Raw genomic sequence first — 23,056 nt, forward strand, 5'->3', positions numbered from 1 at the left:
TTAGTGCTTTCTCTAGCGTAGCGCATCAATTGTGAAATATAAACACCATATGCAGGAGATGAAGGTATATTGCTGCACAGGTCGGGACAATTTATAATTTTAAAACTAAAGTCGTCTCTTTTATCATAAATCTGAGACGACCACTTTTATCGAATTCGAGACGTAGGTCCAAAAAGACGCTGAACAAGCTGTTTCTGTAGTCTCCTTTATTTCGAGCTCTGGTGGATATATTGAAGGTAACCATTTACCAAAAGAATGGACAGTACATCATCAATATATCTGTATGCGAAATTAATTGATTTAGCATCTATTATATTTTTATTCTTTACGAGATTCTGAAGAAATTGATTTCGTTTGAATACAAAAACAAGTCGACTGGGAGAGGAACACAATTAGTGCTCATTGGAAAGCCAACTTGTTGCTGACAAATTGCTCCTGCAAATGTGATAAATATGTTATCAGTAAGTGAATTTCAATTATTTTCTAATTAAAGCGTCGATTTTAGGGCATGACTATCTATAAAGAAAGTTCAGTTACATAAACATGAAAGCACAACAACCAAAAACAACAAAATAATGATTTTAAAATATACATTTTTAAAGTACACTCCGTGAGAAAAAATGAAAAGAAAGCAAATTAGGTCTACAGACTACAAAATGAGCAAGTTCGTTTCAAATGGAGTACAACTTATTCATTCAGTTTGACTTTAGTAATAGAGCATCTAATACCAAATTATTGGTTATGTATTACTACTAATTGACATAGCATGATAAATCATTTGTCACCATATTATGGACCCACGCTAATATTTTGACCTAATGAATTTGTAAATTTTAGTTTCAAGTTATATCAAGGACAGACAAAAAAGTCAGAAGTAATATTATGGTACTGAATATAAAAACGTGTAGTACCACAAGGGAGTATTTTTGGACATCAGTTTTTCTTGCGTTATGTTAACAAGTCTATATAGGTAAGCACTGGTACAAACTTCAAATTGTTGTAGTATCATTTTATATTCGGATCAAGATGTTATATTTTCAAAAACTGCATGTAGAAATTAGAATCTTGCTGTTAATGCCGATAACGAATTTTCTTTTTCAATAGAAGTCCGTATTACGGTAATCAGTACGAATGTAACATATAATTTAGTGAGAGTCCGGTCCGGTCAGTGGCGGATCCAGAGGGGTGCAGGGGGTTGACTGCAAAATATCTGGATCCGCCCTGCTTGTAATCATTACTTGTTCCGTATTTTTAACAATGTTCAAAGTCATATATAGCTCACATCATAAAACATTGTCAAATCGCGAGAAAAATCAATCCTAGTTATTGTAAAACTGTGAAAGGCATAACAATATATAATTTTTGTCAAATTAAGAAGAAAAATAAATTCTGAAAATGTTAATATAAAACTGTAAAACGCATAAAAATAGCATTGATTAATATATACTTCGATCGTCCTCTTCAAGTTACACCTGTCTCACATAATTATTCATATATGAGGACTTTAATGGAACATTAAGTGATACCAGTCACGTTATGGTGAAAAAAGGGGGATGGCAAAATGTTCAAAAAGGCGTAATTTGAAAACTATTTTTTGATTTATCTTAAATCGATTTTTCCGTAACGCTACAAATTGTTTAATTACAAACATTTGTTCTTATATGGCTCTTTCAAGTGAGATGTAATAAGGCTCGAAAATGTTCAATAGAAAAGTAGTTTGAGTTGACAGTTGAGAAGTTTGACAACGAAACAAGTTCTGTGACCCCTTAAGAGAGAATATTGAAAAATATCAGGTTATCATATTTGTTTTTTTTTTATTTTTTAAAAAGAATTTCTTTACTAAGAAAATTTCCCTACGTAATCTAATCAAAATCTACTAGACTCAGTGACTATCTCGAAATTAAGTTAGATTACCCATGCTTTTTTACCAGTAATTGAAAACAAAAAGGAAAATATTGGGTGTGATGTATATTTTAAAAGTATTTACATTTACATTTTTAATATGTGTAAAATTAGTGTTAACGAGTATTTGACAGAAATGGACATCAACGAACTTTTGTTAATTCTTATCTGTACTGATTATTAGTGCGGTAGTATAGGCATACCAGGAATTTTCTTGAGGATTTCTGGAATGCTTAAGACGGTAAGTGTTTCATATTTATTTCAGATAAAGTATAGAAATAGATAGTATAAATTTTCCGAAATGTTCGGGTGAACAAAAGTAGTTTATTTATAAATGCTACTTCTTTAAGACATGTTAGACTTATTGGCTTTTTTTTTTGTTAATTTATTTTATTCATTTATTTTTGTTTCGTCACACACATAATTATCATATATGTTTGATAAATAAGCATGAGTTTACGAAACTAAAGGGATTTACATGAAAGGACTCAATTATAAACAATTGAAGAGAGCTTTTATATATGGTCTCTAGGGTTATTTCTAATAAATGTCAAATAGTTCAACACCCAGAAATGCTGTATATTTCATATAAAACTGATAGTACGTCGGAATGTACTGTGTATATTTTGTGAATTATTAATAAAAATATTGCTGTTTCATTGAATAAATTCTAAAATATCAGGTTAACGTTTTAAAATTTGTACGGAATAAAAATGTAGGGCCGTGTCCGATAATTGATTAGGCTTTTAATATTGTCATCGTTTATTTCGTACTTTCGCATCCTTAAACATATAAACTAAATCTCCGAGTCTGGCATAATTTATACCAACAAAATAAATTGATGCACCAATATTCATTGATAATTCAATTCAGGAAGGACGATATTCTAAAATATTGTTTCTCTTAACGTAGTACGAAAGCAAATATTACTAAGAAGGTGAAGGTCACAAAGTATCGATGACTGTCTCGGATGGCATTCGTCGTCGGTGGATACTCTTGTAAGAACATACAGATGATAGGATCGCGATGAATAGGCCAGACTCAGACTCTATGTCTAGAATACCTGTCATCCAAACCAATGAAACGGTTGGTGATACAGAAATAATCACTTCGAATGCTAGTGAACGAAAACAAATTTCAGTCGACAATGAAGGAAACAACATCAAATTAGACGTTGGTGCAGATATTCTTTCAGAAAACGGTATGCAACTTAATTTTGCAAAATGTTGTAGGGTCAATTCCTAACTTCTAGCATTACCTTAAGACCCAGGCCTGGATGCCACAACAAGAGTCATAGAACTTGCCAAAATGGCCAAATCAAATTGGCTTCTGACTCTTGTAACCAGCACAATGCAGTATACATGTCATATACTTAAAAGGATGTATTCATATAACTACTCCTACAGCTTAAGAGGTTGGAATTCTGTTCCTCCATACCCCGAACTTTTTCATCTGGGTGCTTTTAAACTTATTGTGGAGAGAGAGAAAAAAAGCTGGATTATTTGTATTTCTTGTGCAATTTGGCAAAGATAATATGAGGAAGGCAGTATTCTTATTGCAAGTGAAATTCAAAGCAAAAGTATTGGGTTCTCTTTTCAACAAATTAGACTTCATGCCATTTATTATTTTGCCAAGTTTGTTAAGAAATTTTTCATCGGTAATAAGTGGCAGGTGGCAGGCATTCCAAATATTCGTTAAATTATCAGAAAACGTGTTCCAGGTTCTGTGTAAATTGCAGCGTTTAATCAAGATCCTTCCCACTGGAAGTATTTTGTTTAAAAATAACATGGACATCTTTTGAAATGTTTTATCTAGCCTACATTTTTAATATTTCTGAAGCTTCAGTGTACCCTGATGTAGTGTTTTGCCTGGAGGAAAGTTTCTCAAGTGTCACTTTGATGAATTTCTATACATTTAAAAATATGAAGAAAGGATTGGCCTTAATTGAAAGTGAAACATAAAGTAATAATTTCCCCTTTCAAGAAGTACATGTATACTTTATGCAATTAAAGTGTAAGTCGTAGATTTTTACAAGTAAGGTTAAATCAATTCTATTACATGTAGTTGAAAAAAGTAACTGACAGTTATGTGAGTGCTAGTGTTGAGGAGTCCGATACCCTGTAATGTGACTTCACAGGACAATTAGCATAAATCAAGACTATTCAAAGAAAATTTCCAATCTGAGAGTGTTCTCTGGGTCCACCCTCCTATTATACGGGCTCGTAAAACAAAAAGTAGTGAGATTTGATATTTCAATCCCTCCTATGACCCATCTACAAAAACTACTACTTAGGGTTTTTAACGTCCTTGACTACACTTACAAATCATGTGCGGGTATTTTCAAAGTGCTTTATAAGAAGGTATTTTTTTGATTTAAGACTATACATGTATTTAAGAAAATAAAATAAAATATATGTTTAATGAAGAAATTTATAAAAGAAATATTAGACAGAAAAATAATTATTGAATGATGAAAAATTAGCTTTGAACTGTAAAACGTGGGAAAAATATATATGAATATAATGAAGTATAAAAAGTTATATTTAAATTTATAAATATAGATAAACAGTATAAACAAAATAATGATAATAAATTATTGAATAATTTATTACACTAAAAGGAATTCCCTACTTGCGGAGCTCGGGATGCAGCCATATTTTATCCTGTTTTTGCAGAGTTGCCTCCCGTAAGAGCAGGTTTAATTTTGAAGTCTCTCTAATCGATGTTAGGATTCGGGTGCAGAAAAAAGAGGAAACTCGAATGAAAATGGAATCCCCAGCAGACAAACACAACAGTGTTTCTAAAATTTACAGGGTGTTTCATTTTGTTGGTAGGTTACATAAGGATCATTTTCATTTGTATCTTGGGTAAAGAAAATTTATGGTAGGGTCAGTAGAACGAGAAATTCCCTTCTGACTTACGAGATTTTCTAAAGTGTCGTCGATATCGGATGGAAAACCTTACGTGTTCCCAATAGACACCTGCTCCAAAGGGAGATAAATATTGACAAAATGTTGGTCCGCAAGTTGGGAATAAGCTTTGAACAATAAAACATTAAAAAAAAGTAGAAAAGGTAAAAAGGGTGGCACTGGTAATATAATTATTCTAACGGTTTACAAGTGAAGTAGGACTTAAGACTATACAAAGGAAATGAAGTGGGGAAGGAGGTGGGTAATAATTTACGTTGCCATATGACACGAGTGACAGATAAAAACTGTACACTGTAAATGAGGGCAATAAACACAGGACAAGGGGAGTAATTATTACCTGTAACATATGACACCCGGAATACGACCAGAGTGTATGAAAGAATTATGAATTTTGTGCAGAAAATATTCAAATAATTTTATCATCAATCAAAAGTATTGCAAAAGTTTGTCATAGACACATCAAATGTAAAAAAAACAAAGGATTTCCATATCAGTCATATTACATTTTAAAATTCCAGCTGTCTGAATCCATTATAAAATTGAAGAATAATATTAGAAGCACAACACATATTTTGTATAAATTTTGCACGTAGTGGGCTTTATTCTATTAACATTTTAATCAACCTTTTTTTTTTGACGAAACACGAAAAACTGTACCTTGTTGATAGGATTGAAATTATAAAAAAAAGTTCATGGAGAATAAAATTAATCCAGAAAAAATAATGTGATTCAATATTTTGTGGAATTAATTTCTTTTTTTTTTTAAACCTTACAAACGTCTAATCTATGATGATACATTAGTACCAGAGAAGTTTTAAATTATGATTCATAATGATTGTCTTAAAGAACAGATGGAAAAATACAAATAAAATTACCACCAGACTTCTTACAAAGTAGCTTCCATCAACGTGATCTTTGCAGACTCTGCTGTATATGTTGAAGCCCTGACAAGGAAATATATGTTTACCAACCATTGCTCACACAATGAAAACTTCTTCCTTGGGTCTAGGATGATAAAAAGACTTAGCAGAGCCACCAAACGTGAAACAATCATCTAGCTTGCACCGCATACTGTAATTGATTTAATTGGTGTATATTGGATCACTTCAATTTTTGGCCTTGCAGTTGTTAGACATATCAATGACAACAACCACTATCCAACATGTCACCTGTAACCAATCACGTGACCTCCGTAGTAAAAGATTTGATGCCAATTTTAGGCTTACTATAAATATTTGATATGTTAAGAGTTGGTTTTTATTGGTCAGTATAGTGTTCCAAACGCATATGCAAAGTTTGAAAAAATCACTCACACTATAATTATTCCTACCTAGTTTGATTAGAATATTTTCATCAGTCGGAACCAGCAAAAAGCATTCTAGATACAGTGTAGATATGTATTTGTATTAGCCAAACAGTTTCAGGTTCTGCATAGAAAGCAGGGTATTGTCACAATCTCTTTAACCAGAATAACACTTTTGAAAAAGTCTTGAGTAGTTCATATCAAATAACATAATGTCTTTGAAAATTTTGTTGAGGTGGCATCTTTTACTATTTAAGTTTCAGTAGATCGTGATATAGTGATTTGCCTGGACGAAAGTTTCTCAAGTGTCAGAATGATGATTTTTTGGAAAAGTTTCTCTACATTAGGTGCATATTGGACACAAAATTTAAAATTTTGTGTGCTCTTCTGAGTATTTTTTACAGCAATCAGCATAATAATTGTTATGAGGCAGGCTTAAGTGCAAGCCAAACATAAAGTACTAGGTTCCCTTTTTTAATTTAGTAGACTTCATGTACACTTATAACTTTTACCAAGTTTCATTAAGATGTTTTGAGCCGACAAAGGACCAGGGAGAAATTTTTGTTATGGATAACACAAATTGTTTCAAATAGAATTTACTCAAAATTCTCCTTGTCATCAATGTCTAGATTAGGTCCTGTACTTTCTTTTTTCAGGGTTCCAAACCATTTGGGGGTGGGTGGGTAGGAGAGTGGAGAGTGGGGACACATCCTATAGGATAGACTAAGATTATGGGTTTTGATAGAAAATTGTAATGTACCTGAGGACAATGCTGTATAACATATATACATAAATAGTAGTTAGTTAGAGTTAGTTGAGGTACAAATATAAGTGATGTCTGTTTTATGAATATACATGTACAATATACATGTTTGATATATACACCATACCTATTCTCATTATTTGTACAATGTATCACACATAATGTATTTTCTTTTTATTTCAGGAGAGTTAACAATTGAGTGCTCAGTCTGTTTACAGAATAGTATTTACCCTGTGCAGTTACCCTGTAGGCATATTTTTTGTTTTCTTTGTGTTAAAGGAGTTGCAAATAGGAGTAAGAAATGTGCATTATGTAGACAAGAAATCCCTGCAGATTTTTTTGCCAAGCCTGTTCTTGTTAGATCTGAAGATTTGGAGAAAACGATCAAATTTGATGATGAGTATCAGTGGTATTATGAAGGAAGAAATGGTTGGTGGAAATATGATGATAGAACTAGCCAGGAGATCGAAGTCCGCCATAAAAATGGGGAAAAAGTTTTTGAACTTCTGATTGCAGGATTTCTATACATAATAGATTTAGACAATATGGTTCAGTTTAGGAGAAATGACAGATCAAGGAAGAGAAGAATGAAACGAGATCTGATCAGCATACCTGATGTCAAAGGTGTCGCAGGGTTAAAATATGGTAATGAAATTTCAAATCGTCTTGGTGGTGATGGTGGAGAAGAAGTACAATCAAATGTTGTACAATCAAATGTTCAACAACCAACATCTAGTCAAGATAGTGATGACTTAAATGTACCCAATAACACACCACAGACTCCTAACACCCCTGTGGACAGTCCCCCAAGTAGTGTTACATCATCACAACAAGATCTCACAGAACAGTTACAACAACTCAATATTGCAGGACCAACTTCTCTCTGATTATGTTCAATGCAGTGTTCAATTCATGTGCTGTGCACAAAATGAACAAAAAGGTGAAGAAATGTCAACTTCATGGTAACATAGTGATGTCTTAATGTAATGTGTTTTCAATTCATGATGTGTCGAAAGTTTATCTGTTCTCCCCATGGCATTTAACCACTTGGCTTGCAACCCAACAATTTAATCACTAAGGCAGTGCTATCTGTTTTTAATTTTAAATGACTGCACTGTGAACTGTGTAATGTGATACAGGAGAAAAGACTACAGAGCAGTGTTTTCCGTAGGAACAGGCTGGAAGCCAATTTGCATGAATAAAACACCTGTCTGGTCAGTTCAAGTGGGAAAAAATTACACATCATTTATTTAAGAATTAATGAATTTGTCCTGTTCAAATTTTTATTTGACCTTTTAGGAGAAAAAATAGTGAAAACACTGACAGAGCTGGGCTAAACCAGTCAACCTTGCTATTTTAAATTCATAGGAGTAAAATGTTTGTAAAGAAACTTGCATGAATGATGATGTGCATCATCACTATATGTGAAAAAAACTGTCATGATTTGTGGTTATAAAACAGCTATGTAAACTTCTAGTATGACTGTTAAACTACTAGCAAAATAACAGTTGTATGTTACAAGTCACTTTGAATAACATACATGTACATGTTCTTAACATATTCTTTTAAAACACAATCATTTCAACTAATTACTGGTAGTTGTATGTAAAGAATTTTAATATTTGTTTCATTTTATATTACTGGTACTATTTATGTATTCATATAATAGCTTTAAAGTATATTAATACTAGAAATGGAAACTTTATGTTAAAAAATCAAAAAGGACTTACTAAAATTAAATTTAAATGTTACATATCACTTTGACAAAAAAAGCTCTTTGGCATTTTTTTTAACATGTTTAATTGTGAACTAGCATAGCATAGTACTTTTTAATAATAAAACTTTTAAATAAAGTTTTTTTTGTTACTCCAAAAAAAATCTCTTTCAAGTTTCTGTGTGATCCTGTTGTTTTTGTTTTAGAGATATTTCAAATACCAAAAACAGGGAGAACATGCTTATCATGTGCTTTAGCATACTCTGTGTAACTGCTTTTTAGTTGTTGACTCTGTGAATGCAATTTATTAAAGTATAGATGTACCAAAAAAAGTGACAATGTGATACAATATATTTTTCCTGTGATATAAATATATTATGGAGAGATGTTTAAGAAGATATATAATTATATAAAATGATATTTTATGTGCCATCAATATGACATGGTTGAGTGATTTGTTGTTATACTGGTTGGGAAAGGTATGATGTTTAGAGTGAATAGGAGTTCCGACAAAAAATAATTATTTCATTTTAAATAATTAGGTCGCACTGGGATTTTCTACTAAAGTCTTCTAATCAAATCTGTAAGAAAGTTTTTTTTTTAATGGAAACATATTCATAGTTGATAAGTCAACCTCTTTCGGTGGGGACCTCCCAATATTTCATAAAATAATCAACATGCTCTTGCTTACTTGCCTGTTTCAAAAGTGGGAGATCTAGCCACAATGGGAAATTTCTCTTTTCTTATTTGTATTTTTGGCTGAAAATCATAATAAATTACTTCAGTTCTTGTCAAAGTAAATTGAACCTGTGATAAAAACAATTAATTCATTGTCATTGTAATAAAGAGTAACATGTCATCTTTCATGGGACAGGAGTCATGAGAATTGTTGCAGTGATATTGAATTTAAGTGCAAATAAGGTCCTTTTCTAAACATAAAACATACCTCTTAACACAACCTTGACTAATTTTCCACTTTAAGAAAAAAAATTGAGAGAGATCTCCTGCTTTAGAATTTTCAAAGGTAAAAGCCTATTCATATCTTTATAGTTAGGGTATGTTTATCTTTTAGAGTATGCAATCATCTTATTTTACATTTCAGCAAGTCTTGTTTTTGTTGTATGTGTAATATTATTGGATGTTTTTTTTTTTCAAATGCTAGTTTAACAATTGATAATATTATATCATCATATGTATTTAATTTTAAAAATTAATTCTGATTTGCTAAATATTCATCTCATAGAAACCATTTGTACAAGTGTATGTACATGTATCGATATTTTCAATGTTTTGTTAACTGAAGATGTGTGCTGCGTGAACAAGGTTTTTTTAGAATCTCAGATTAACTTAGCCTGTAAAACAGACTACCAATATCCCTGTTTAAAATATTACCAGAAGTACAACATGCACATGTTTTCCGTAATACAAATGTATTTATGAAATGTAAAATTAAAGTGCTGTTTATCTTTTCATTTTTACCCAATTGTCTATACTTTATAAATGTTATGTATTTCTAATTAATAAAAGCCCACAAAAATGATTATTTATTGCATTTTAAAAGCTATAAGCTGTCAGTCCAATTGGATATACCTTTTATCTCCCACATGCAAAGTTTGGGGATATATAGGAATCAAACTGTCTGTCCATATTTCCTATAAGCCCAACTTTTCCTAAACCATTTTGGGGGATTTTGATGAAATTGTAAATGAAAGTTGGGCAAACAATGTTACGAAGTTCAATGTAAATGTATATCATATATTTAGTACTAAATACAGGTATTTTTTATATCCCAAAAATGTTCTTTTGGTTGGTCTGCATCACAAATCGAATCGTTTACCCCGTATTGCACCCCTTTCAGAACTCCTTGTTCATTATCTGACATCTATGGTTTTACTATCAAGTGCAGATGACACTTTAAGTAACCTCTCCATAAAAAAAAATCTTTAATGTGAAGATAATAAAAAATGAGGGACTACCAGCAATTTATATCTGTATAGTAAGCATTCTGTTTATTCAATATTAACACTGAAATCGCTTATATCTCATTTCCTGTGATGAACCTACTTGTAATTATGAAATATATAGTGAAGTCATCGAAGTATAGTACATGAACTTGTCCAGACCCATACCATTCAAGAACATATATGTAATATACTCCATTCTAATTTGCACTTCATCTATCTCACAAGTCCGAATTTCTGGCCTCTGAATGTATTGTTTTATTTTCACTTTTAGTTTACTTACTTTTATGTTGCTAGAGTTTATAGGAGCAACTATTTCATTGTACCTGTGTATAATGTTGTTATGGGACCAGCTGCACCCTGCCCTGTGTTGTGAGGGATCCTTCTTCGCTCATTGAAGACCCATGGGTGGCCTTGAGCGGACATTTTCCATCATGGTGGGGTTGTCTCTTAAGACATATTCACCATTTTCATTCTCATTATATTGATTTGACAAAATATCTTCTCTCTGGTCCTTCTAAAAATATATGATATAAAGAATAATACATGGCAAAATCTGTATTGCACGCTGTACCACCACTCAACCAATATCAACCCCTTGGGCCTGATATTGGTATCTCGTGGTCGATACAGCATGCAATACGGATTTTCCATGTGTTATTTTCTATATACAGAAATGATCCCGTCTGTCTTTATTGTTTGATGGATATTTTGCATGTAGGTTGAGCAGCATATGAAGATGTGCTTGTGAAATAATTGGGATATTAGATGCATCAAGAAACGAGATAATCTAAGTGTCAAAATCTAGTCTTATGAACCTTCTTAGAAAATCATAGATTTGGACACATTCTTGGTGTATTTATGACAGATTTATGTATAAACAGATATATGTGTTACAAGTCTTATCCTCATTGAGTTGTTGAAAGACTTAGAGAGGTCTGGAGATGTAAATTTTGTCTTTGTTTTGCAATGCATTATGCCAGATGAATGGACTGTAAACTTTCATTGAAACCAGAAAAAAAAAACTAGAAATATTGTGAGCAAGCTCACAAAGAAAATACCCCCTCTACCTCTTCAAATGGAGTAAAATGTTTAACTAGGAATAATCTCTCCTTGGAGTCCTAGGACAGAAATTGTATTCCCTCATACCAAATTAGCACTACATAGGATGCCTAACCTTCCTATAATATTTCATCGAAATCCCTTCAGCAGTTAAGGAGGAGTTGCCCTTACAAGTTCTACAGTGAGTTGATTGTGACTTCTGACTTTATTGAACTGGAATAGCCAAAGGTAAATACCAGTTTTGTAAAATGAATTCATCTATTGAATTTGTAACAATGGAGCTTCTGTGGTCATTTAAATAGACAACATCATTTAAATATGCAGTTATACAGCTGAAAGAGGGAGATTTTACCTTGTAAGGTAGAAATTTTTTACCTACAGAATAGGAGATTTTCATCTACAGGGAAAAGACTTGTTGTCAACTTCGGTCTTCATAACTTTGGGGTGAAAGTGGTAAAACATTGACTTGAGGATTGGAGAATGATTTTTGTAGAATTTTACTTTTACTAATGGACATGTTCATACTTAAACTATGTAAATACTTGGACTAACATCTCATCAAATTAAAAGAAATAAAAGAACAGCATTGCGATATCCACTGCAGAAAACTTTAAGTCTAAGAGCCATAACTTCCACAAAAATCAATCAACTGTAACTAAAGTCAAACTTAATCTGTAACATCTTAAAGTAAAACAACATACAAAAGATAAAATCAATTAGTAAAAGCATTACAAAAAAAGTGTGGAAAACTAAATTCACTGAAATTTTCTAAGTGAAGGGTCGTAACTTCTGTAAAAACCAATTAACCATAACCAAAGTCAAACTTAATCTGTAACTCTTCATAATATTGCCACATACCAAAGACAAACTTATTTTGTAAAAGCATTACAAAAAAGTGTGGAAAAAGCGGACGGACACCCAGCATTTCCATGCCCTGTCATGACGCGTTGCAATGGACAATAAATGATTATATACAAAGATTTTGGAAATGTGCATTACCTTATATGGAAAAAACACTAAGCACTTCTTTTATTACATAAAAATAAAAAAAAATGCAACGGGATGGTTGCATTATCCAGACTGTGGCATGACTTATTTTCCTCTTAAAATATGATTACATGTAATATAAACTGCTAGAGAACTATAACAAATGGGAAAACAGAATATTGTTATTTTTTATTATTCTTTTGATCTCAACTCTGCTCTAAAATAATAAGCATTTGAACAGTCAAAGGGGAGTTTCACCTACAAGAAATGTGGACAAACAAACAGACCTACAGATTGAGTGGTTTCCCTAAACTTCGTTTCGGGGGTATAAAAACAGTTACAATTCTACCTTACTCTCCCTATGGAGGCTGAATAAAAGTATATATATAAAGGGGCCATGAAATCTTATAGGCATGTTGGGAATTATAAATAAGTGCATGAAAGAATATAATTATTGTTGGACTCCAAAGGGAGATAATCCACCTTGAGGGTGTTGAAATTGGTACTTTGTAAGCATAACCCTCCTAAACCACTCAAGAAATATTCACGAAATATGATGTAGAGCATTTGTAGATTTGCAGTAAGGAATATAAATAATATCAGAGTACTCTGAAGAAAAATAATCAAACTTAAATATTTAACATGTTAAAACCTAGCTAAAACAACTCTTTTTTTCAACAGCTCTTGGGATTTTAGGAAGATTAGACATCATATGTAGATGTGCATGACAAAATATCATTGTTCTTGGAGTCCTATAATTATTTATGCTGGTACGGTAATTCTTTTTGCAGCAGCTTTAAGTTACAACATCATACCACAACCTATCAGTTGTCAAAGTTCACAAACAATCTGCTTTTGTTCCCATTTCATTCAATGCCACAGTCACTAAAGAAAAAACTAGAATTCTGTGTTCTAAGTTCAATTCATCTTTTGCTTTTCCAATGTTCTCTAACTTTACAAGTTTGCTTAAAATAATGACTGCTTCTATTAATTACCTTCAGATATCATGCATTTTGCATTAACATCAAAACTGCATTTCAAACCTTAATGACAAACAGTTTTTGGCTTACTTCGAAAAAATATGTCTGCATTTGTTCCATTAGGATTCATATTGAGTTGAAATACATTATAAATGTAAGAAAATACACAATCTGCTTAGAGCTATAATTGCAACTTCCAATCACAAAAATAACACAATATAAAATATCATCAACGATTTACTCAATAATTCATTGTTTGTAAAACTATAAGTAATATCAAATGACAACCTTCATTAATAATTTTCCCTGATTAACAATAAAAATGTGTAAAGAATGTCATATCGTAAATATATTTACATGTAAGTGTATAATTTTACAAATTGTGTCTGATAAAAAGTTCCATAATGAAAAGTGCACAAGTGCCAAAAATATAGTCAAACTATTTAAAATACATCTTTCCTGATTAAAATCAAATTTGTCAAGTTCTGAAGGAAACCCATAAAATACCTCCAATTACAGCAAAAATTGACCCGTTCATATAAAGATTTCTAGACTTAGAAAAAGACATAATGGTTGCCATAGAGATGGTATAAAAAAGAAAAGCTGGTACTGTTTGTCTTGCTTTTACTGTCATAACTGTTGCAGTGCCAGGAAATTTTTCAAAAGTGCTGGAACCATGGCTATAAAATCCTGAGAGTAACCTAATTAAAAAATAGATAAAGGCAGTTTATTCCAAACTTGAATTTGTGTTTTACTACCATAATTTTGACATTACTTGCAAGCCCTCATATTGTCATTTAAAAAGTTAACTTCCTTTTGTGGGCATATTGGTATTATAATTTCTCTAACTACGATAAATTTGTTACCAGTCTTATTAACTTTCTGTGTCTACATGAACTGTTCATTTTGTTTTTCATGTTTCTTGTTTATTATGGAATACCTTGTGTTGTACTGTGGTTTTTCTTTGAATGAGGTATATATAACTGATAATTATGGTTTAAAATGAATTTTATCTGACTTATTAGAATGATGCAAGGGTGGATGAATGAATTAAAGAGCAGGATACTGACTGACCAAAGAGAGGGCATAGGCAGTCACTCTTCAGCAGTTTTCTTTCTATTCAACCATTTTTTTTCTGAAAAATGGGAGGATGCCACCTGGCATGCTAGGCTGTTTCCACCTTTGTAATGTTTAGGGAAAATATAAAGTATTATCCAGAAGAATGCAGTAATGCATTGACAATTTTTATAACCAAGGGGGCAAGTTTGAGCAACAAAATTTTTACTCAGCCATGGACAGAAAAAAATATCATGATTCAATATTCCTCCCATTTCTTAACTATGTAGATTTCAATAAAAATTTTGTAAAACCTCCAGCTGCTGCTGAAATTTTTTAAAACGAATGTCTAAATTAAAATAAAATCCAAGCCCCCCCCCCACCCATCGCGAAAAAAAAGGGCTGTGTCTAAGTAAAATACATGTATGCTGTATAAAATTGTTTAAAGGAACAGGACCTATGCTTCAAGCAGTGCAATTAAATGAATTGGTTTCAAAATAAAATTTTGAACAAGTGACAAAATATTTTCTCATTAAATCCAGGTATCAAATTCGTCAACTTTTACATAATACTAAAATGTATATAACAAGAGGCTCAAAGGAGCCTGAATTGCTCACCTGGTAAATTTTTTGCCTATCAAGTGCAATACCTCTGACAAAGAGTCTTCCTACAACTTCCCTCTGCAGACACTTTTGTAGGCCTTATCATAAAGATCATTTCATCAACTGAAAGTTTTTTTCTTTCTATTATGTTTTTGAAGATATTGGTGAAAAACTGAAAAAAAATATCACTTTTCGCTTTTCAAGGGAAAAATAACTCTAACAAGAATTTTACCCTCAAAACTAACTTAATCTTTTAATTCTGCATCTGAAGTGTGCTTTCAAATTCAAACCACAAAACTCTAAAGGAAGATGGTGACCAAAAATCATTTTCTTCAGAGTAGATGATTTTTTTTTAAAAAGTTAATGGACAACAGTGAATGCCTAGTGATGGCATAAGCTAGTAAGTCATGTACAAGCAGCTTTTTAATATATTTCATGCATGTTGTACAACCTTCTTCATAAAGGTTGATATGAAATGATACCTTTCCTTTTTCTGGAACTGCTTATACAACCAGTCTCGTAACTCCTTGTCTAGAACTGGGACATCTTCAATATTAATTCTCTCTATATTGACATGAATATCAGGAGACTTTCCAAGTAAGAAATCTACAAACGATAGAATTAACACAAATTGAAATATTGTGAAAGCACTGTTATTTATTTGGTAACACATATTTTATGGCCCTGTAAAATTTTAAATGCAGTGTTGTATGTGATCACCTGATCAGTTTTTCCTTCCTAATTTAGAAACATTTGAACAAAATTCGGACTGTGAATAAAAGGTAATAAAAAAGTGTAAAATACATTAAATATTGTGCAAATTTTTATTACACCATAAACATAAACACTATTGATAGAAGATAACTTACCAGCCATACTATAAGCGGGAATTCTCTTGCTCATTTGAGCATCATATGTGTTGCTATATGCAATAGTAATATCATAAACTGCTGTGATATGACTGTCTAACTGTTGTAAGCTTGTTTTTAAAGCAGTAAGTCTTGGTGTAAGTACATGCTCCAGTATTCCATAACCTTTAGGAAAAAGAGCATTTATCTATGAACAAGATTAGAATGTTCAGGCATAAAAGTCTAAAATTCAACATTGAACTCCATCCATCGTATGCATAGCCTAAGTCATATAAAGAAATAGAAAACATTCACCATTATGCAATTATCAACCTCATCCATATTGTTACCTGCACACAAGTTTTCAATTCATTAGAAGTAGAAAGTCAACCACTAAATATATTGTGTTAAAGGACATAACGCTCTGACTTCATTTATATTTGTCAAAATAAAACAAACCTGAAGCAGTTGCAAACTGTTGACTTTTGTCAATTACATGAGGTAGTTCTGGATTGTATCTTGTTCCTTCTGGATAAATCACAAGCCATGTCTAAATAAATATTAAAATGTTGAATTTCTTTATGATTCTATTATATGAAATCAATTAAAAATGAAGAGACAGTAGGCTGATGTCATTGTTTGTGTTTCAAGAAGTGACTGCACAGAATACTACAAGTTAAGTTAATCATGCCATTGGTTGAAAAGTTGTGATTAACATTTTACAGTTCTCAGTAAACAGCACTTTTTTATATAATTTCCTTTCCAAAAAGTTTCACAATAATACATTTATGTAAAATACAGTTGTTAGTAAACAGCACTTGCTACTGTGACTTCTGTTGGTAAAACTTCAAAAAAGAAAAATATTTCTCATGGTTTCTTTTATATCTTACTGGCATTCTGTTATCTTTCAAATACTGAAGCTGTTGTTTGAACTTTTCATCTTTATACTGACCACTTCTGCCAACAAAGATGCAGCAGTGCTGAAAACAGAAAAGTAAGAATTAAGAAAATGAGGCATGTTACAATCAAAGGTCCTCCAACTAAAATATTGCTGTTTGTATTCATACCTTTGTTAAATACTCCACTGGTATGTCTTGCTAAATTCATACCAGGGGTAGAACCAGAAATTTATATAAAAAAGGGGACTCAAATCCAGAAATTTAAATTGGAAGGGTCCAGGCTATCACCTGCTCATTTCCCCCTATTTTTTTTTAATTAGCAAAAAAGGGGTTAAATCCAGATCCCTCCCCAAGATCCTCCCCTGCATACACACATTATTACAAGATAACATATTTTGGTTTAGATTTGACATTATCAACATTTTAATAATATACTATTTTTTCAAGTTTCAACAACTAAGCCTACTTTAAAATTTCAACTTTCAAAATATAGAGCAATAAAAGGACACTACCTGATAACAACAGAAGCCATGAACAGGCAGGTATTTTAGGCCATCCTTCATAATGTATCTCACCCTCCCAGTGTTCCCTCTTTGCTCTGATAACATACATGCAACAATCCAATCAACTGAAATAATAATGGAAATACCATGGAACCATATCATGAATAAACTGAACACCAGACATATTTTATGTTGTTTATAGTGCTATCTGTATAATCCAAACACCAGCCTCAATTTACCAAAATTTCTCAGAGAAATGAGGAGTAGATTTAGACTTTTGTTTGGTTTTAATAGGTTTTACTGTTTGCATAAGAAAAAAATCAAATTAAAAAAAAAGATTTTTTAATTTCTTTTCAAATTTAACACTAAGTTTTCACTGACAATAGTATAATTGACCAAATTTACAGCAACATTCAATGATGATGATCAGAAGATATAGTTGGTCCAGGGATTGTCTAATTAAACAACCTTAGACCATTAAAGACCCATTCTTGAACATTAACCATGTATGTGTTGCAATATGCAATTTATTTACTGGCATTTGACACATGAATGTACTGACACCCTTCCTACATTAATTCTTTTCCTATGCAAAATAAAAGTTTATTGCTGCTTTTTGTCTACTTTTTAATAGAATTAATTGAAAATATGTAAATATATACCTGTACACTGATGATTGCTTAGAAAGATGACATTTTCATCTAAATGGCTGTCCAGCAGTACATTAACATCACCATAAACATGAATCTAAAAGTAAAGCAAATGTACTTATATATACAAAAGAATTTTTTTTATGAATATCTGGTAGTCTTAGAATAAGGTGAAAACCTTCCACCAAAGGAAAACTGGTAGGGTGAATTTTCTTGTGATTTTTTTTAATTTATATTCCAGAATAAAGTGGTACATCTTTTTTAAAGTTTGGAATGATTGTTTACATTCATAGGTGTATTCACTCATTTAAGTCTGTAGAAATTTGATATAAAGTTGACTCCTGAAAATGATGACATGAAAACAAAAACAGTTAGCATTTTTTTAAACAAAAAAATTTATGCATGTATAAATATTACAAACATTTGAAGATGCACATGTTAAACAAATGCATCATTTTTACACTTAGTGGTTTGTTAATTTTGGTTGTTTTTTTTAATTAAAAGGAAATTAAAAACTGGAATCCCCTTTACAGAGAATGGTAATAAAAATTTAATATTGCCCTAAAGTCCAGTTGTCATGATGCAAAATTTGTCACATTTATATCTGTCATATTTTTCTCTTTTATTTGTAAGTTTAATACACTGCCTTAACAAATAATCCCTAGAAAGGCAAGTGCAAAAATGTTTCCCTTCTTGACTCTCTAATTATTTAATAAGGAAATAATTTCCTGGTGCCAGCAGAAATTAATACTTCACCCCAATTCTACGATAAAAACACTTCTGATTTGATTTTAAAAGTACCGTATAACTTCAACTTTTTACAGAATTCAAATTATCTTCACATCTTTCAACAATTTACTGTGGTTTTATTTTTTTTTTGTGGAGAACCAACTTTCATGGTTTTTGAGGATAGTGTGGAACAATGAAATTAAGAATCCAACAAAAATATTCTCCATGGATGTTAATCCAGATTGACTTAAGATTATATGTGTTAAAATTTGGCATTCTTGAAGTGACACAGAAATAGACGTGACATTTAGAAGTCGACATCTCACTACCCCATAAGTGTATAATTAAGCAGAAAATCAACTGTTTATAAGCTTAAGATAGCCTTGGTGCTAATGTCAGAGCTAACAATAAATAAATAAATAATAATATTCTTTGCATTTTCCATCTTTCTTTGGATATAGGTTGTTGTAAAAGCTCAGGGATTTACAACTTTCTTTATATCATAGAAATAGCCATGGTGCCTTAATTTTTCTTTCACAAAAATTTTTACTTTTCAGAACTTTTACTTGTAATCAAGGAAATGAAAACAGAAGTATTGAATCCCTGACAGATGTACCACATACGTAACTTGATTCCTTACAAGAATTACTGGTGCATGAAAAAGTATGTTGTGAAACAAGTACCAAGGCCATGTATGCAAAACTTATGAAATTTTCATTTTAAAACTTGAGCAAAAATAGATTAGATTTAGCTGTATAATACATATTAGGGGACCACCATTAGATTCCTAGGGGGGCCTGGCAGATTTTGGAAGTCAATAACCTGTCTCTGATTATTTATAAAATAAAAAATCTGGCCTCATCATCCCAGAAAATAAATAGTCTGACTTTGCAAATTGCTAGAAAATAAATATTCTGACCTTGGCTAGTAAATTGGAAATAAATATTCTGACCTCCGCAAAACCTTTAAAAATATTTGGCTTGCTACGCTCGCCATACTTTCATAAATTAGAAAAGTATACATGTTTAAATACTCCATAAGTTTTATAGAACATCCTAATAGTCTCCAGTGGCTATATTAAATATGTGTACATAAATGACTTTACTGGGGTAATGTGTAGTAGTCTGTGGGCTGGGAGGATCCACTATGCACCTACCCACTCATCAACTTCCTGGGGATTTTTAGGTATCTTTATACCTCCCATTACCAAATCAATTTGTTGCAAAAGAATATTATCAGATTCTTTTTCAGTATAAGGCTATACTTGTACCCCACTGGGTCAAAAAGCCAAGCTTTTTGTGACTCAGTTCTTTGAGTGTTTAAGTTTCTTGGGACAGCATGTGTGAACAAACTAAACAAATATAGGGATCACTATTTAGCCCAATGTCTCAACTTTACAAGAAATTTGCAGTAACACTTAATGTTTTGGGGCAAAATGAAAAAAAAATGTAATCCTACCCCACTGAAAAATCACTTAAATTGACATATTTTTCCATGTCAAAACCCCTAGAGTATTTATGCTTCTGTAAAAAGTAGCTTATTTGGTATCTTCCATTTAGTATTATCAGAATAGCCCACATACTATAGTTGAATATTGCAATGGTAGATTTCATTCATATACATTGATATGTGAATCTGTCCCCTCAAAAGTCTCTCCCATATTTTCCGTTAAATTTCGGGCATATTTCAGGTCCAGCAAAAATGCCACCTGTCAGATATAGCAGAGACTATACCTTGAAGTATAGAGAATGAACTTCATCTAATAATGTCTTTAATAATATACATAAAATGTAATACATGCTTCGATATAGAACCCAAACCTAATATTTTGGTAACCCAGTTATTCACATTAAAATTTTCAAAGACAAAAATTACACTCTTTTATGAGTATGGAAAATAAATAATCTAGCCAAGGTTATGATGAAAATAAATAATCTGACTTTCACCAGGCTGGAAATAAAATTTCTGACCCCAAAAAAATTTGCCAGCCCCCACCCCATAAGAATCTAATGGTCGTCCCTTTTTTTCCCTGGCTTTAGTGAAAAATTAACAGGAATTGCAGACAAATTCTGAATTTTTTTTCAAACACTTTGTTGGTGCACAAATATAAATTAGAGTATCCAAGGAAACATCTTTTTTCCTCTATCAACAAAAATTGATACCAAAGAAATTAAATGAAACCATAGTAATCAAAATTACGTATAAACCTGCAATATCCATTTATACAGTAACTTATGTTATATTCTACATGCATGTCTGCAGACTGAAAAATAATGTCCCAACAGACATCACTATAGTTCATTGTGAACAGTCATGTAAAACATGAACTATTTATGATAAATAAAAATTCCAGTAAATTGTTTTTTCCTTTTTTTAAATCCGAAAAATATTACTAAAAAAATTCAACAGGACTCAAAATAAAAATAGACACAAACCTTCACCTTAGAATATACATTAAAAAAGAACATCAGAAGTTTCATGTAGCTTGAAAACATTAGGTCATCCGTCATAACATAAAACTGATGAGGTAAGGCCATTGAAACTGCTTTTAAGAAACTCCAAGTCATCATAGCAAGAGGAGCCGAGCCCATCATCACTGTGCAAGGTATCGTCCATCTCAGATAATGTAAATGGAGTAAAAAAGTAATCATTGTTTGTGTTGTTCTTAAAGCTCTAAGACATATGACAACTTTGTTTTAACAATCACATGGCTAAAATTCCAACCGGAAGTACACAAGGATATAAAATCAGAACCACCTATCCGTTGTCACGCAGAAATTTCCGGATTACGAAAATGGCGGGAAACAATATTCTTTTATTTGAAGTAGCAGTCTTTATATAAAAAAAAAAGAAACAGACAAGAGTTGATTCATGCATGTCAAAAACCCACTGAATTCAGTACTATTTCTTGTTCAGAAACCGTAATAGATCATGTAACCAGTCTTAGCTTTTTTATTTTGGGGTTTACGCTTTTGAGATAAAATTTACATACTGCACATAAAATTAGCACTTTGCAAGAGTTTTTGTTTTTGATTTGGTTTGATTTGGTTAAAGGGGTAAATTCACTAACACTAGTTTCTGGCCTACTATTTTGCCAAAGTTTCAACTTACTTTTTTCAAATTTACTATTTGCCTATTTTAAAGCTAAATTACTATCTGAATACTAATATACAGAAAATACATGCTGTTGCGTGATAATTTTGTCATAAGGAGGGCACAAAACGCTACAGCTACACAGTTTTCGAAGAATTTTCACAAAAATGTGAGGATTATGGGTAGTTTTTTAATCTAAAAATATAGAGCGCAAGCTATGAACAACAAAATCTTTCGTCAGGAGGTGCAATGGTACAGAAGGCTATTTCTGTAGAAATATCTCAGAGTTCGATAAATGCGCTCGATATTTTCTACATAAAAATGTCCCATGAAATAAGCCATTTTAATACAATTCGGCTAGATTTTCAAATTTTGTGTTATTTACCTCAACAATTTTAGTGCAACACATGCAATAACAGCAAAGAAACTTTCTTTTTCACGAAAGGCACATATTCAACTAGTAAATTATGCAATTTCCAAATTTATTTGAAATAATTTAGTTTTTGGGGCTGATTTTGATATTTTCTGAACTTTCTGAAATTTTCTAAAAGTACAGATCTAAATAAAGAAAGGACCATTGCCACATAAAAATATAGCACATGTAGCCCAAAACAGCATCATCTTATCCATGGTTTTTTTTCTATACCACGAATCACCTTATCATAGGCAGTGTCTGAATTTCATATGGATTGGTATTCAAAAGTTCAAATTTCAAAAGCTTTATTTCGGGGTTTCATTTTAAAGTCGGCTCGGCACATAAAACTTTACAACACGAGCTCTAATGTGTTTGAATACTTTCTTTTTTGTTTTTGCCAACCTGTTTGTTTTTTTTATCCTTTAATCTCAGTTTCCGCTCTATAGATGACGTATTATCTTTAAATAATCCTAATTTTGAGGATTAGGTAAGGTCAGCCTCATATCTAGAAATCGATAGTAAAGGAAAACTATTGACCAAATTTTACGACAAACGTGATGACTTTTCATTCAGAATTGTCAACTTTCCTTTCATCTGTGTCAACATCCCTTCAGCACCTGAGTATGGAGTGTTCATATCACAATTCATACGTTATGCCA

At 31.7% G+C, this 23,056-nt stretch overlaps 2 protein-coding genes across 3 annotated transcripts; one reads left to right on the top strand and one right to left on the bottom strand.

Moving 5' to 3' along the window:
- The first annotated feature begins 2,835 nt into the window (after positions 1–2,835).
- LOC148629471 (E3 ubiquitin-protein ligase RNF146-like) lies at positions 2,836–10,152 on the top strand. Its single transcript, XM_088551719.1, has 2 exons — positions 2,836–3,103; positions 7,082–10,152. The coding sequence occupies exons 1-2, from the start codon at positions 2,929–2,931 to the stop codon at positions 7,783–7,785; spliced, it is 879 nt and encodes a 292-aa protein (XP_088407845.1). The 5' UTR covers positions 2,836–2,928; the 3' UTR covers positions 7,786–10,152.
- Positions 10,153–13,826: 3,674 nt separating this feature from the next.
- On the bottom strand, positions 13,827–21,621 carry LOC148629472 (1-acyl-sn-glycerol-3-phosphate acyltransferase epsilon-like). Of its 2 annotated transcripts, none has more exons than XM_088551737.1 (8): positions 21,331–21,621; positions 18,173–18,257; positions 17,520–17,635; positions 16,999–17,088; positions 16,568–16,658; positions 16,130–16,294; positions 15,743–15,866; positions 13,827–14,303 (listed from the first exon to the last, which is right to left on the bottom strand). In XM_088551737.1, exons 1-8 carry the CDS (start codon positions 21,538–21,540, stop codon positions 14,081–14,083), a joined length of 1,104 nt encoding a protein of 367 aa, XP_088407863.1. In that variant the 5' UTR covers positions 21,541–21,621; the 3' UTR covers positions 13,827–14,080. The 2 variants fall into 2 exon arrangements, with proteins under 2 accessions (XP_088407863.1, XP_088407854.1); XM_088551728.1 differs by having other exon boundaries at positions 21,325–21,621.
- Positions 21,622–23,056: the final 1,435 nt, after the last annotated feature.

The sequence above is a fragment of the Perna viridis genome, chromosome 1 (genome assembly GCF_037379345.1).
Source record: "Perna viridis isolate PV_CMFRI_1.1 ecotype Kerala chromosome 1, ASM3737934v1, whole genome shotgun sequence".
Lineage (NCBI taxonomy): Eukaryota > Metazoa > Mollusca > Bivalvia > Mytilida > Mytilidae > Perna > Perna viridis.

Coding starts and splice junctions, on each gene's coding strand:
- LOC148629471 (XM_088551719.1), top strand. CDS start 2,929: ATGAATAGGCCAGACTCAGACTCTATGTCTAGAATACCTGTCATCCAA. Junction 3,104..7,081: donor AGATATTCTTTCAGAAAACG/GTATGCAACTTA, acceptor TTTTTATTTCAG/GAGAGTTAACAATTGAGTGC.
- LOC148629472 (XM_088551728.1), bottom strand. CDS start 21,540: ATGATTACTTTTTTACTCCATTTACATTATCTGAGATGGACGATACCT. Junction 18,258..21,324: donor ATGTATATTCTAAGGTGAAG/GTTTGTGTCTAT, acceptor CTTTACTTTTAG/ATTCATGTTTATGGTGATGT. Junction 16,659..16,998: donor TGAAAGATAACAGAATGCCA/GTAAGATATAAA, acceptor ATATTTATTTAG/ACATGGCTTGTGATTTATCC.